An 11,292-nucleotide genomic window follows, 5' to 3' on the forward strand; every position below is an offset into this window, starting at 1 on the left:
TTTCTCGGCTGAAATGAATAGATCTCACAGTGAAAAGGCCTAAATGGCTTTTTTGAACTAAGTTTGAGGATTGCGCTCAAACCAAATGTCCTTGAACCAAATTTCCAAATGTAACTACTAGATTGTAATACAATACACTATTGGGTGAAATTTAGTTCACTTCTGCGCAGCCGTTTAGGAGTTCAATTCAATTCAATTCAATTTTATTTGTATAGCCCTCAATCACAACAGAGGTCTCAAAGGACTTTACAGAGGCAATATGATACACAATTAGAAATGAAGCAACAAAGATGAATAGATACAGTTCAAGTCCTGGGTATCCCCTATCCTTAAGACCCTCCATGCCGGCAAGGAAAAACTCCAAAAACTCCAGAGTCAATTGGGAGAAAAATGAGAAACCTTGGGGAGTACCACAGTCAGGAGAGATCCACTCCCAGGACGGATAGACAGGAACCCCAGAACGGCTAATGGAAATTAGCAAGCGAAATTATAGTCCGTAAAAATACAGTGGAGTAAAGGAGCAAGAAGAGGTCCCTCTAGTCAGATGAGACGGGGGTAGCAGCGAGGACTTCTATCCAGCCAGGGGTCCGGACAGTCAGGAGGCTGCAGCTGAAAAATAGCCCCTCCCCAGAGGGGAGGGGGGAAAGGGGACACCGGGTGACTAGTGATGAAGAGACTAGACAACTAGATATTAACATTGGAAAATAGAAATAAAGTAAGACAAGTGGTAGGTAGAGTAAGAAAAGGAGATAGAACTCAGCGGCTGTACTGCCCCCCAGCATTATAGCTTCTAGTGCAACTTAAACTGTGAGTCTATTCCGACTTCAACCAGCCTAACTATAAGCTTTGTCGAATAGGAACGTTTTTAATCTAATCTTAAATGTGCAAACTGTCTCGGCTTCTTTAATACTAGCTGGAAGCTGATTCCATAAAACAGGGGCTTGGTGGCTAAAGGCTCTAGCTCCGACAGTACTTTTATGAACCCTGGGAACTACCAGTAGACCTGCATTCTGAGATCGGAGTGTTCTGTTGGGGCGGTATGGAACCAGAGCATCGGTGAGATAAGATGGCCCCAACCCATTAATGGTCTTAAATGTAAGAAGGAGTATTTTAAATTTAATTCTAAACTCGACTGGAAGCCAGTGAAGTGCCTGGAGCACAGGGGTGATGTGCTCTCTTCTATTGGTTCCTGTTAAAAGTCTTGCTGCTGCGTTTTGGACTAGCTGAAGACCTTTTAGAGAGCTTTTAGGACAAGCTGCAAGTAGGGAGTTACAGTAATCCAATCTCGATGTAACGAACGCGTGAATTAATTTTTCTGCATCGCTTTTAGATAAAATATTTCTAATTTTGGCGATGTTGCGCAGGTGAAAGAAAGCCGTTCTACAGGTTTGTTTAATGTGTGCTTTAAACGATAAGTCAGGGTCAAATAAAATTCCTAGGTTTTTAACTGTGGCGCTGGAGGCTACACTTACATTGTCCAGAGTGACTATCTGGGCAGATAAAGAGTCTCTAACACTTTTCGAGCCTATTATAAGGACTTCTGTCTTTTCAGGGTTAAGTAGAAGATAGTTAGTGCTCATCCAGGTATTTATATCTCGGACGCAGGCGCTTAGTTTTTCTACTTGCCTGACCTGCTCAGGTTTAATTGATAAATACAGTTGTGTGTCGTCAGCGTAACAATGAAAGTTAATGCTATGTTTTCTGATGATGTTACCTAGAGGAAGCATATACAGCGTAAACAAGATGGGCCCGAGGACAGATCCTTGCGGCACACCATAACTAACTCTAGAGTACGATGATGATTGCTGGTTTACATTGACAAACTGGTACCTATTAGATAAATATGATTTAAACCAGCAGAGGGCTGCTCCTCTAATGCCTATGTCACATTCTAATCTCTGCAATAAGATATTATGGTCGATTGTGTCAAAGGCTGCGCTCAGGTCCAGCAGAACCAGGATCGAGACTAATCCAACGTCAGCGGCAAGTAACAAGTCATTAGTTACTTTAACTAATGCGGTTTCAGTGCTATGATGAGCTCGAAAGCCAGACTGGAACTGTTCAAATAAACTATTGTCCTGTAGGTGCTGACAGAGCTGTTTAATTACCACTCTTTCAAGGACTTTGGAGAGAAATGGTAAGTTAGAAATAGGTCTATAATTGGCCAGAATATCAGGATCAAGAGTAGGTTTTTTCAAGAGCGGTTTAATAACTGCATATTTAAAGGACTGCGGCACGTAGCCAGTAACTAATGAGGTATTTATTATATTTAAGATAGTGTCAATAGTTAGAGGCAGGGTCTCTTTAAAAAGTTTGGTTGGGATTGGGTCAAGGAGGCACGTTGATGGTTTGGAGGACATTATAATTGAAGTTACATCAATTTGGTCTACAGTGGTAAAGTTATTTAATATTTTAGAGGGGTTTATAGGAGATTCCGAATTCTTTGTCTGCACTTTATCAGACCTAATAATTGGAAGTGATTCATTTATTTTATTTCTAATAGTTGCGATTTTATTGTTAAAAAATTTTAGGAAGTCATCACAGCTAAGGGTGGTTGGGATATAAGGTTCTATTGAGGTGTGACTGTTTGTCAGCCTTGCTACAGTGCTGAACAGAAACCTAGGATTATTTTTGTTTTCCTCTATTAAGGATGAGTAATATCTGGTTTTAGCCGTGCGCAAGGCCTGCTTATATGTCACTAAGCTGTGTTTCCAAGCAGAGAGGGTGTGCTCTGTGTTGGAACGGCGCCAAAGTCTTTCTAATTTACGTGTCGATTGTTTAAGAGAGCGTGTTTCAGCATTATACCAGGGAGATGCTCGTCTCGGCTTGACAAACTTTAATTTGGAGGGAGCGACGACATCTAGGGTGGTACGAAACGTAAACAGAACACGATCAACAAACTCGTCATTAACAGCAAGGCCGGACATCACTCCTTCATAATTAGATGACATGGAGGCAAATATAGGCTGAATTATCTGTTTATACTCTGAAACAGAGTGATCACCTAATGTCCTTTTCATCTGAGTTCTAATCACTGGTGGTGGATTATCTTGAAGCACAAACCGAAAGGTAATTAGAAAATGATCAGACAGTACAGGGTTGTGGGGATGGACACTAAGATCACTAATCTCAGTACCGTAGGTTAAAATCAAGTCCAGGGTGTGCTTGTGACTATGAGTTGGTTTATTTACATTTTGAATGAAGCCAGTCCCATCTAGTAGGTCATTAAAGGCCTTACCAAGGGAGTCACCTTCATCGTCAACATGTATATTAAAATCCCCTACAATTATAATTCTATCCCAGCTTAGCAAAATACTAGATAAAAAGTCAGAGAAATCTAACAAAAACTGTGAGTAGGGACCAGGGGGACGGTAAACCACTATGAACAGAACTGGTTTTTGGTTCTTCCAGTTAGCGTCTATAATTGATAGTGCTAGACTTTCAAAGGAGTTATAAATGTAATTAGCTTTACTTTTTGGGCTCATACCTAAACAAGAGTGTGATATTACTGCCACCCCCCCTCCACGGCCCGTGCTTCTAGCTGTGTGAAAATTCACGTGACTTGGGGGTGTGGATTCATTAAGTCTAACAAAGTCATCCTGCTGAAGCCAAGTTTCAGTCAGGGCCAAAATATGAATATTGTAATCCCCAATTAAGTCATTAACTAACAGAGATTTGGGCGAGATTGACCTGATGTTTAATAATCCGCATCTTATATATTTATTAAGAGCTAATTTATTTTCACTGCTATCAGGGGCTATATGTATTAAATTCTTTGGTCTCGTTCCTATAGTACTCGGTTTTCCCCTGTTCACTATACGAGGCACGGACACAGTCTCTATCTTCTGTCCTGAATTTTGGATTTGTGACAGCTCGGAAAGAGGCGAGTGGTCACTACTAACAGTGTTATGTTTTACACTACAACACTGCGCCCGGGCCCCCACTCTCAAGTGTCACTTTGGGAGACTTAGTTTGGCGGCCAAATTTCGAGTTAAGAGAGCAGCACCGTCCCAAGTCGGATGAATGCCGTCTCGGCGCATGAGCCCGGGCTTGCCCCAAAACGCGTGCCAGTTATCAACAAAGACTATATCGTTTTCTGGGCACCATCTAGACAACCAGCGGTTAAATGATGAGAATCTAGAGTACATCTCATCATTGACCAAATTAGGCAGAGGACCAGAGAAAACTACGGTGTCCGCCATCGACTTAGCAAGTTCACACACCGAGGCTACGTTTATTTTAAGCACCTCAGACTGTCTCCGCCGGGCGTCGTTACCGCCTGCGTGAATCACGATACGGCGGAACCTCTTCCTACTCTGCTTTAAGAGTCTGAGGTTTCCTTCGATGTCACCGACTCTGGCCCCTGGGTAACACCTGACAGACACCGCCGGGTGCTTCACGTCTCTAACTATGGAGCTTCCAATTACGAGAGTGTCTGGTTCAGCCGGTGTGTCGCTGAGGGGGGCAAACCTATTGCTGACGTGAAGCTGCTGGTGCACTAAGGTTGTGCGTTTACCACTGCGCTTCCCCCGTACAGTCACAAATCCCTCCTTAATTTCCCCCGGCTGCACGGGGCTCGCTGGGGGGCTAACTGCGCTAGCAATCCTACTACTGCAAGCACGACCTGCCACTACCTGGCTATAGCTAGGACTAGCTTTCGTCTCTAGAGTGCAGAGCCGTGCTTCTAGCTCAGAAACCCTGGTCTCCAACCCTGAGACTAAGCTACACTTCCTACAGCTACTACTGTCCTCGACGAAGGAGCCAGGGTGCTCGCTATACATACAGCACACTGAGCAGAAAAGACGGGAGGACGAAGGCAGAGGGCTAGCCATAGCTCGGATAAGCTAGGCTAGCAAGATAGAGCTAAAGAGGAGAGGAGAGTAGTTTTAATCCACGATCTGTCCGATCGTGGGATAAAACAAAATAAGGAGCACTAGGAGAGCCGAACTAGCCTAGGATCGATTCTCCGATGTGTCCGTTGGATAAAACAAATTGAGGAGCACTAGGAGATTAGCGACTAGTAGCAGCGCTAACAAACAAACGATACACTCACCGGATGTGACGTCACAGGAAATGTTATCAGTTATCATCAAAATTGCATTTCTCGGCTGAAATGAATAGATCTCACTGTGAAAAGGCGTAAATGGCATTTTTGAACTAAGTTTGATGATTGCGCTCAAACCAAATGTCCTAGAACCAAATTTCCAAATGTAACTACTAGATTGTAATACAATACACTATTGGGTGAAGTTTAGTTCACTTCTGCGCAGCCGTTTAGGAGTTATCATCAAAATTGCATTTCTCGGCTGAAATGAATAGATCTCACTGTGAAAAGGCGTAAATGGCATTTTTGAACTAAGTTTGATGATTGCGCTCAAACCAAATGTCCTAGAACCAAATTTCCAAATGTAACTACTAGATTGTAATACAATACACTATTGGGTGAAGTTTGGTTCACTTCTGCGCAGCGGTTTGGGAGTTATCATCAAAATTACATTTCTCGGCTGAAATGAATAGATCTCACTGTGAAAAGGCCTAAATGGCTTTTTTGAACGAAGTATGAGGATTGCGCTCAAACCAAATGTCCTAGAACCAAATTTCCAAATGTAACTACTAGATTGTAATACAATACACTATTGGGTGAAGTTTGGTTCATTTCTGCGCAGCGGTTTAGGAGTTATCATCAAAATTGCATTTCTCGACTGAAATGAATAGATCTCACTGTGAAAATAACTAAAAGGGTTTTTTGAAATAAGTTTGAGGATTGCGCTCAAACCAAATGTCCTATAACCAAATTTCCAAATGTAACTACTAGATTGTGATACAATACACTATTGGGTGAAGTTTAGTTCATTTCTGCGCAGCGGTTTAGGAGTTATCATCAAAATTGCATTTCTCGGCTGAAATGAATAGATCTCACTGTGAAAAGGCCGAAATGGCTTTTTTGAAATAAGTATGAGGATTGCGCTCAAACCAAATGTACTAGAACCAAATTTCCAAATGTAACTACTAGATTGTGATACAATACACTATTGGGTGAAGTTTGGTTCACTTCTGCGCAGCGGTTTGGGAGTTATCAAAATTACATTTCTCGGCTGAAATGAATCGATCTCACTGTGAAAATGCCTAAAAGGCTTTTTTGAACTAAGTTTGAGGATTGCGCTCAAACCAAATGTCCTAGAACCAAATTTCCAAATGTAACTACTAGATTGTAATACAATACACTATTGGGTGAAATTTAGTTCACTTCTGCGCAGCCGTTTAGGAGTTATCATCAAAATTGCATTTCTCGGCTGAAATGAATAGATCTCACTGTGAAAAGGCATAAATGGCATTTTTGAACTAAGTTTGATGATTGCGCTCAAACCAAATGTCCTAGAACCAAATTTCCAAATGTAACTACTAGATTGTAATACAATACACTATTGGGTGAAGTTTGGTTGACTTCTGCGCAGCGGTTTGGGAGTTAACATCAAAATTACATTTCTCGGCCATATCGCGTAGATCTCACTGAGAAAAGGCTTAAATGACTTTTTTTTAACTAACTTTGAGGATTGCGCTCAAACCAAATGTCCTAGAACCAAATTTCCAAATGTAACTACTAGATTGTAATACAATACACTATTGGGTGAAATTTAGTTCACTTCTGCGCAGCCGTTTAGGAGTTATCATCAAAATTGCATTTCTCGGCTGAAATGAATAGATCTCACTGTGAAAAGGCGTAAATGGCATTTTTGAACTAAGTTTGATGATTGCGCTCAAACCAAATGTCCTAGAACCAAATTTCCAAATGTAACTACTAGATTGTAATACAATACACTATTGGGTGAAGTTTAGTTCACTTCTGCGCAGCCGTTTAGGAGTTATTATCAAAATTGCATTTCTCGGCTGAAATGAATAGATCTCACTGTGAAAAGGCGTAAATGGCATTTTTGAACTAAGTTTGATGATTGCGCTCAAACCAAATGTCCTAGAACCAAATTTCCAAATGTAACTACTAGGTGGTAATACAATACACTATTGGGTGAAGTTTGGTTCACTTCTGCGCAGCGGTTTGGGAGTTATCATCAAAATTACATTTCTCGGCTGAAATGAATAGATCTCACTGTGAAAAGGCCTAAATGGCTTTTTTGAACTAAGTATGAGGATTGCGCTCAAACCAAATGTCCTAGAACCAAATTTCCAAATGTAACTACTAGATTGTAATACAATACACTATTGGGTGAAGTTTGGTTCATTTCTGCGCAGCGGTTTAGGAGTTATCATCAAAATTGCATTTCTCGACTGAAATGAATAGATCTCACTGTGAAAATAACTAAAAGGGTTTTTTGAAATAAGTTTGAGGATTGCTCTCAAACCAAATGTCCTATAACCAAATTTCCAAATGTAACTACTAGATTGTGATACAATACACTATTGGGTGAAGTTTAGTTCATTTCTGCGCAGCGGCTTAGGAGTTATCATCAAAATTGCATTTCTCGGCTGAAATGAATAGATCTCACTGTGAAAATAACTAAAAGGCTTTTTTGAAATAAGTTTGAGGATTGCGTTTAAACCAAATGTCCTAGAACCAAATTTCCAAATGTAACTACTAGATTGTAATACAATACACTATTGGGTGAAGTTTGGTTCATTTCTGCGCAGGGGTTTAGGAGTTATCATCAAAATTGCATTTCTCGGCTGAAATGAATAGATCTCACTGTGAAAATGCCTAAAAGGCTTTTTTGAAATAAGTTTGAGGATTGCGCTCAAACCAAATGTCCTAGAACCAAATTTCCAAATGTAACTACTAGATTGTGATACAATACACTATTGGGTGAAGTTTGGTTCACTTCTGCGCAGCGGTTTGGGAGTTATCATCAAAATTGCATTTCTCGGCTGAAATTAATAGATCTCACTGTGAAAATGCCTAAAAGGCTTTTTTGAAATAACTACCAGATTGTGATACAATACACTATTGGGTGAAGTTTGGTTCATTTCTGCGCAGCGGTTTAGGAGTTATCATCAAAATTGCATTTCTCGGCTGAAATGAATAGATCTCACTGTGGAAATGCCTAAAAGGCTTTTTTGAAATAAGTTTGAGGATTGCGCTCAAACCAAATGTCCTAGAACCAAATTTCCAAATGTAACTACTAGATTGTGAGACAATACACTATTGGGTGAAGTTTGGTTCACTTCTGCGCAGCAGTTTAGGAGTTATCATCAAAATTGCATTTCTCGGCTGAAATGAAGAGATCTCACTGTGAAAAGGCCTAAAAGGCTTTTTTGAAATAAGTTTGAGGATTGCGCTCAAACCAAATGTCCTAGAACCAAATTTCCAAATGAAACTACTAGATTGTAATACAATACACTATTGGGTGAAGTTTGGTTCACTTCTGCGCAGCGGTTTAGGAGTTATCATCAACATTGCATTTCTCGGCTGAAATGACTAGATCTCACTGTGAAAAGGCCTAAATGGCTTTTTGAAATAAGTATGAGGATTGCGCTCAAACCAAATGTCCTAGAACCAAATTTCCAAATGTAACTACTAGATTGTGATACAATACACTATTGGGTGAAGTTTGGTTCACTTCTGCGCAGCGGTTTGGGAGGTATCATCAAAATTACATTTCTCGGCTGAAATGAATAGATCTCACTGTGAAAATGCCTAAAAGGCTTTTTTGAAATAAGTTTGAGGATTGCGCTCAAACCAAATGTCCTAGAACCAAATTTCCAAATGTAACTACTAGATTGTGATACAATACATTATTGGGTGAAGTTTGGTTCATTTCTGCGCAGCGGTTTAGGAGTTATCATCAAAATTGCATTTCTCGGCTGAAATGAATAGATCTCACTGTGAAAATAACTAAAAGGCTTTTTTGAAATAAGTTTGAGGATTGCGCTCAAACCAAATGTCCTAGAACCAAATTTCCAAATGTAACTACTAGATTGTGATACAATACACTATTGGGTGAAGTTTGGTTCATTTCTGCGCAGCGGTTGAGGAGTTATCATCAAAATTGCATTTCTCGGCTGAAATGAATAGATCTCACTGTGAAAATGCCTAAAAGGTTTTTTTTTAAATAAGTTTGAGGATTGCGCTCAAACCAAATGTCCTAGAACCAAATTTCCAAATGTAACTACTAGATTGTGCTACAATACACTATTGGGTGAAGTTTGGTTCATTTCTGCGCAGCGGTTTAGGAGTTATCATCAAAATTGCATTTCTCGGCTGAAATGAATAGATCTCACTGTGAAAATGCCTAAAAGGCTTTTTTGAAATAAGTTTGAGGATTGCGCTCAAACCAAATGTCCTAGAACCAAATTTCCAAATGTAACTACTAGATTGTGATACAATACAATACTGGGTGAAGTTTGGTTCACTTCTGCGCAGCAGTTTAGGAGTTATCATCAAAATTGCATTTCTCGGCTGAATTGAATAGATCTCACTGTGAAAAGGCCTAAATGGCTTTTTTGAAATAAGTATGAGGATTGCGCTCAAACCAAATGTCCTAGAACCAAATTTCCAAATGTAACTACTAGATTGTGAGACAATACACTATTGGGTGAAGTTTGGTTCACTTCTGCGCAGCAGTTTAGGAGTTATCATCAAAATTGCATTTCTCGGCTGAAATGAATAGATCTCAATGTGAAAAGGCCTAAAAGGCTTTTTTGAAATAAGTTTGAGGATTGCGCTCAAACTAAATGTCCTAGAACCAAATTTCCAAATGAAACTACTAGATTGTGATACAATACACTATTGGGTGAAGTTTGGTTCACTTCTGCGCAGCAGTTTAGGAGTTATCATCAAAATTGCATTTCTCGGCTGAAATGAATAGATCTCACTGTGAAAAGGCCGAAATGGCTTTTTTGAAATAAGTATGAGGATTGCGCTCAAACCAAATGTACTAGAACCAAATTTCCAAATGTAACTACTAGATTGTAATACAATACACTATTGGGTGAAGTTTGGTTCTTTTCTTCGCAGCGGTTTAGGAGTTATCATCAACATTGCATTTCTCGGCTGAAATGACTAGATCTCACTGTGAAAAGGCCTAAATGGCTTTTTTGAACTAAGTATGAGGATTGCGCTCAAACCAAATGTCCTAGAACCAAATTTCCAAATGTAACTACTAGATTGTAATACAATACACTATTGGGTGAAGTTTGGTTCATTTCTGCGCAGCGGTTTAGGAGTTATCATCAAAATAGCATTTCTCGACTGAAATGAATAGATCTCACTGTGAAAATAACTAAAAGGGTTTTTTGAAATTAGTTTGAGGATTGCTCTCAAACCAAATGTCCTATAACCAAATTTCCAAATGTAACTACTAGATTGTGATACAATACACTATTGGGTGAAGTTTAGTTCATTTCTGCGCAGCGGCTTAGGAGTTATCATCAAAATTGCATTTCTCGGCTGAAATGAATAGATCTCACTGTGAAAATAACTAAAAGGCTTTTTTGAAATAAGTTTGAGGATTGCGTTTAAACCAAATGTCCTAGAACCAAATTTCCAAATGTAACTACTAGATTGTAATACAATACACTATTGGGTGAAGTTTGGTTCATTTCTGCGCAGGGGTTTAGGAGTTATCATCAAAATTGCATTTCTCGGCTGAAATGAATAGATCTCACTGTGAAAATGCCTAAATGGCTTTTTTGAAATAAGTATGAGGATTGCGCTCAAACCAAATGTCCTAGAACCAAATTTCCAAATGTAACTACTAGATTGTAATACAATACACTATTGGGTGAAGTTTGGTTCTTTTCTGCGCAGCGGTTTAGGAGTTATCATCAACATTGCATTTCTCGGCTGAAATGACTAGATCTCACTGTGAAAAGGCCTAAATGGCTTTTTTGAACTAAGTATGAGGATTGCGCTCAAACCAAATGTCCTAGAACCAAATTTCCAAATGTAACTACTAGATTGTAATACAATACACTATTGGGTGAAGTTTGGTTCATTTCTGCGCAGCGGTTTAGGAGTTATCATCAAAATAGCATTTCTCGACTGAAATGAATAGATCTCACTGTGAAAATAACTAAAAGGGTTTTTTGAAATAAGTTTGAGGATTGCTCTCAAACCAAATGTCCTATAACCAAATTTCCAAATGTAACTACTAGATTGTGATACAATACACTATTGGGTGAAGTTTAGTTCATTTCTGCGCAGCGGCTTAGGAGTTATCATCAAAATTGCATTTCTCGGCTGAAATGAATAGATCTCACTGTGAAAATAACTAAAAGGCTTTTTTGAAATAAGTTTGAGGATTGCGTTTAAACCAAATGTCCTAGAACCAAATTTCCAAA

General features: G+C 39.4%; 1 protein-coding gene across 1 annotated transcript; it reads right to left on the minus strand.

Moving 5' to 3' along the window:
• Positions 1–2,310: 2,310 nt before the first annotated feature.
• LOC130909063 (uncharacterized) lies at positions 2,311–5,063 on the minus strand. The gene has a single exon (XM_057825139.1). It carries the CDS (start codon positions 4,830–4,832, stop codon positions 3,954–3,956), a length of 879 nt encoding a protein of 292 aa, XP_057681122.1. The 5' UTR covers positions 4,833–5,063; the 3' UTR covers positions 2,311–3,953.
• Between the last annotated feature and the right edge of the window lie 6,229 nt (positions 5,064–11,292).

Source organism: Corythoichthys intestinalis, chromosome 20 (genome assembly GCF_030265065.1).
Source record: "Corythoichthys intestinalis isolate RoL2023-P3 chromosome 20, ASM3026506v1, whole genome shotgun sequence".
NCBI lineage: Eukaryota > Metazoa > Chordata > Actinopteri > Syngnathiformes > Syngnathidae > Corythoichthys > Corythoichthys intestinalis.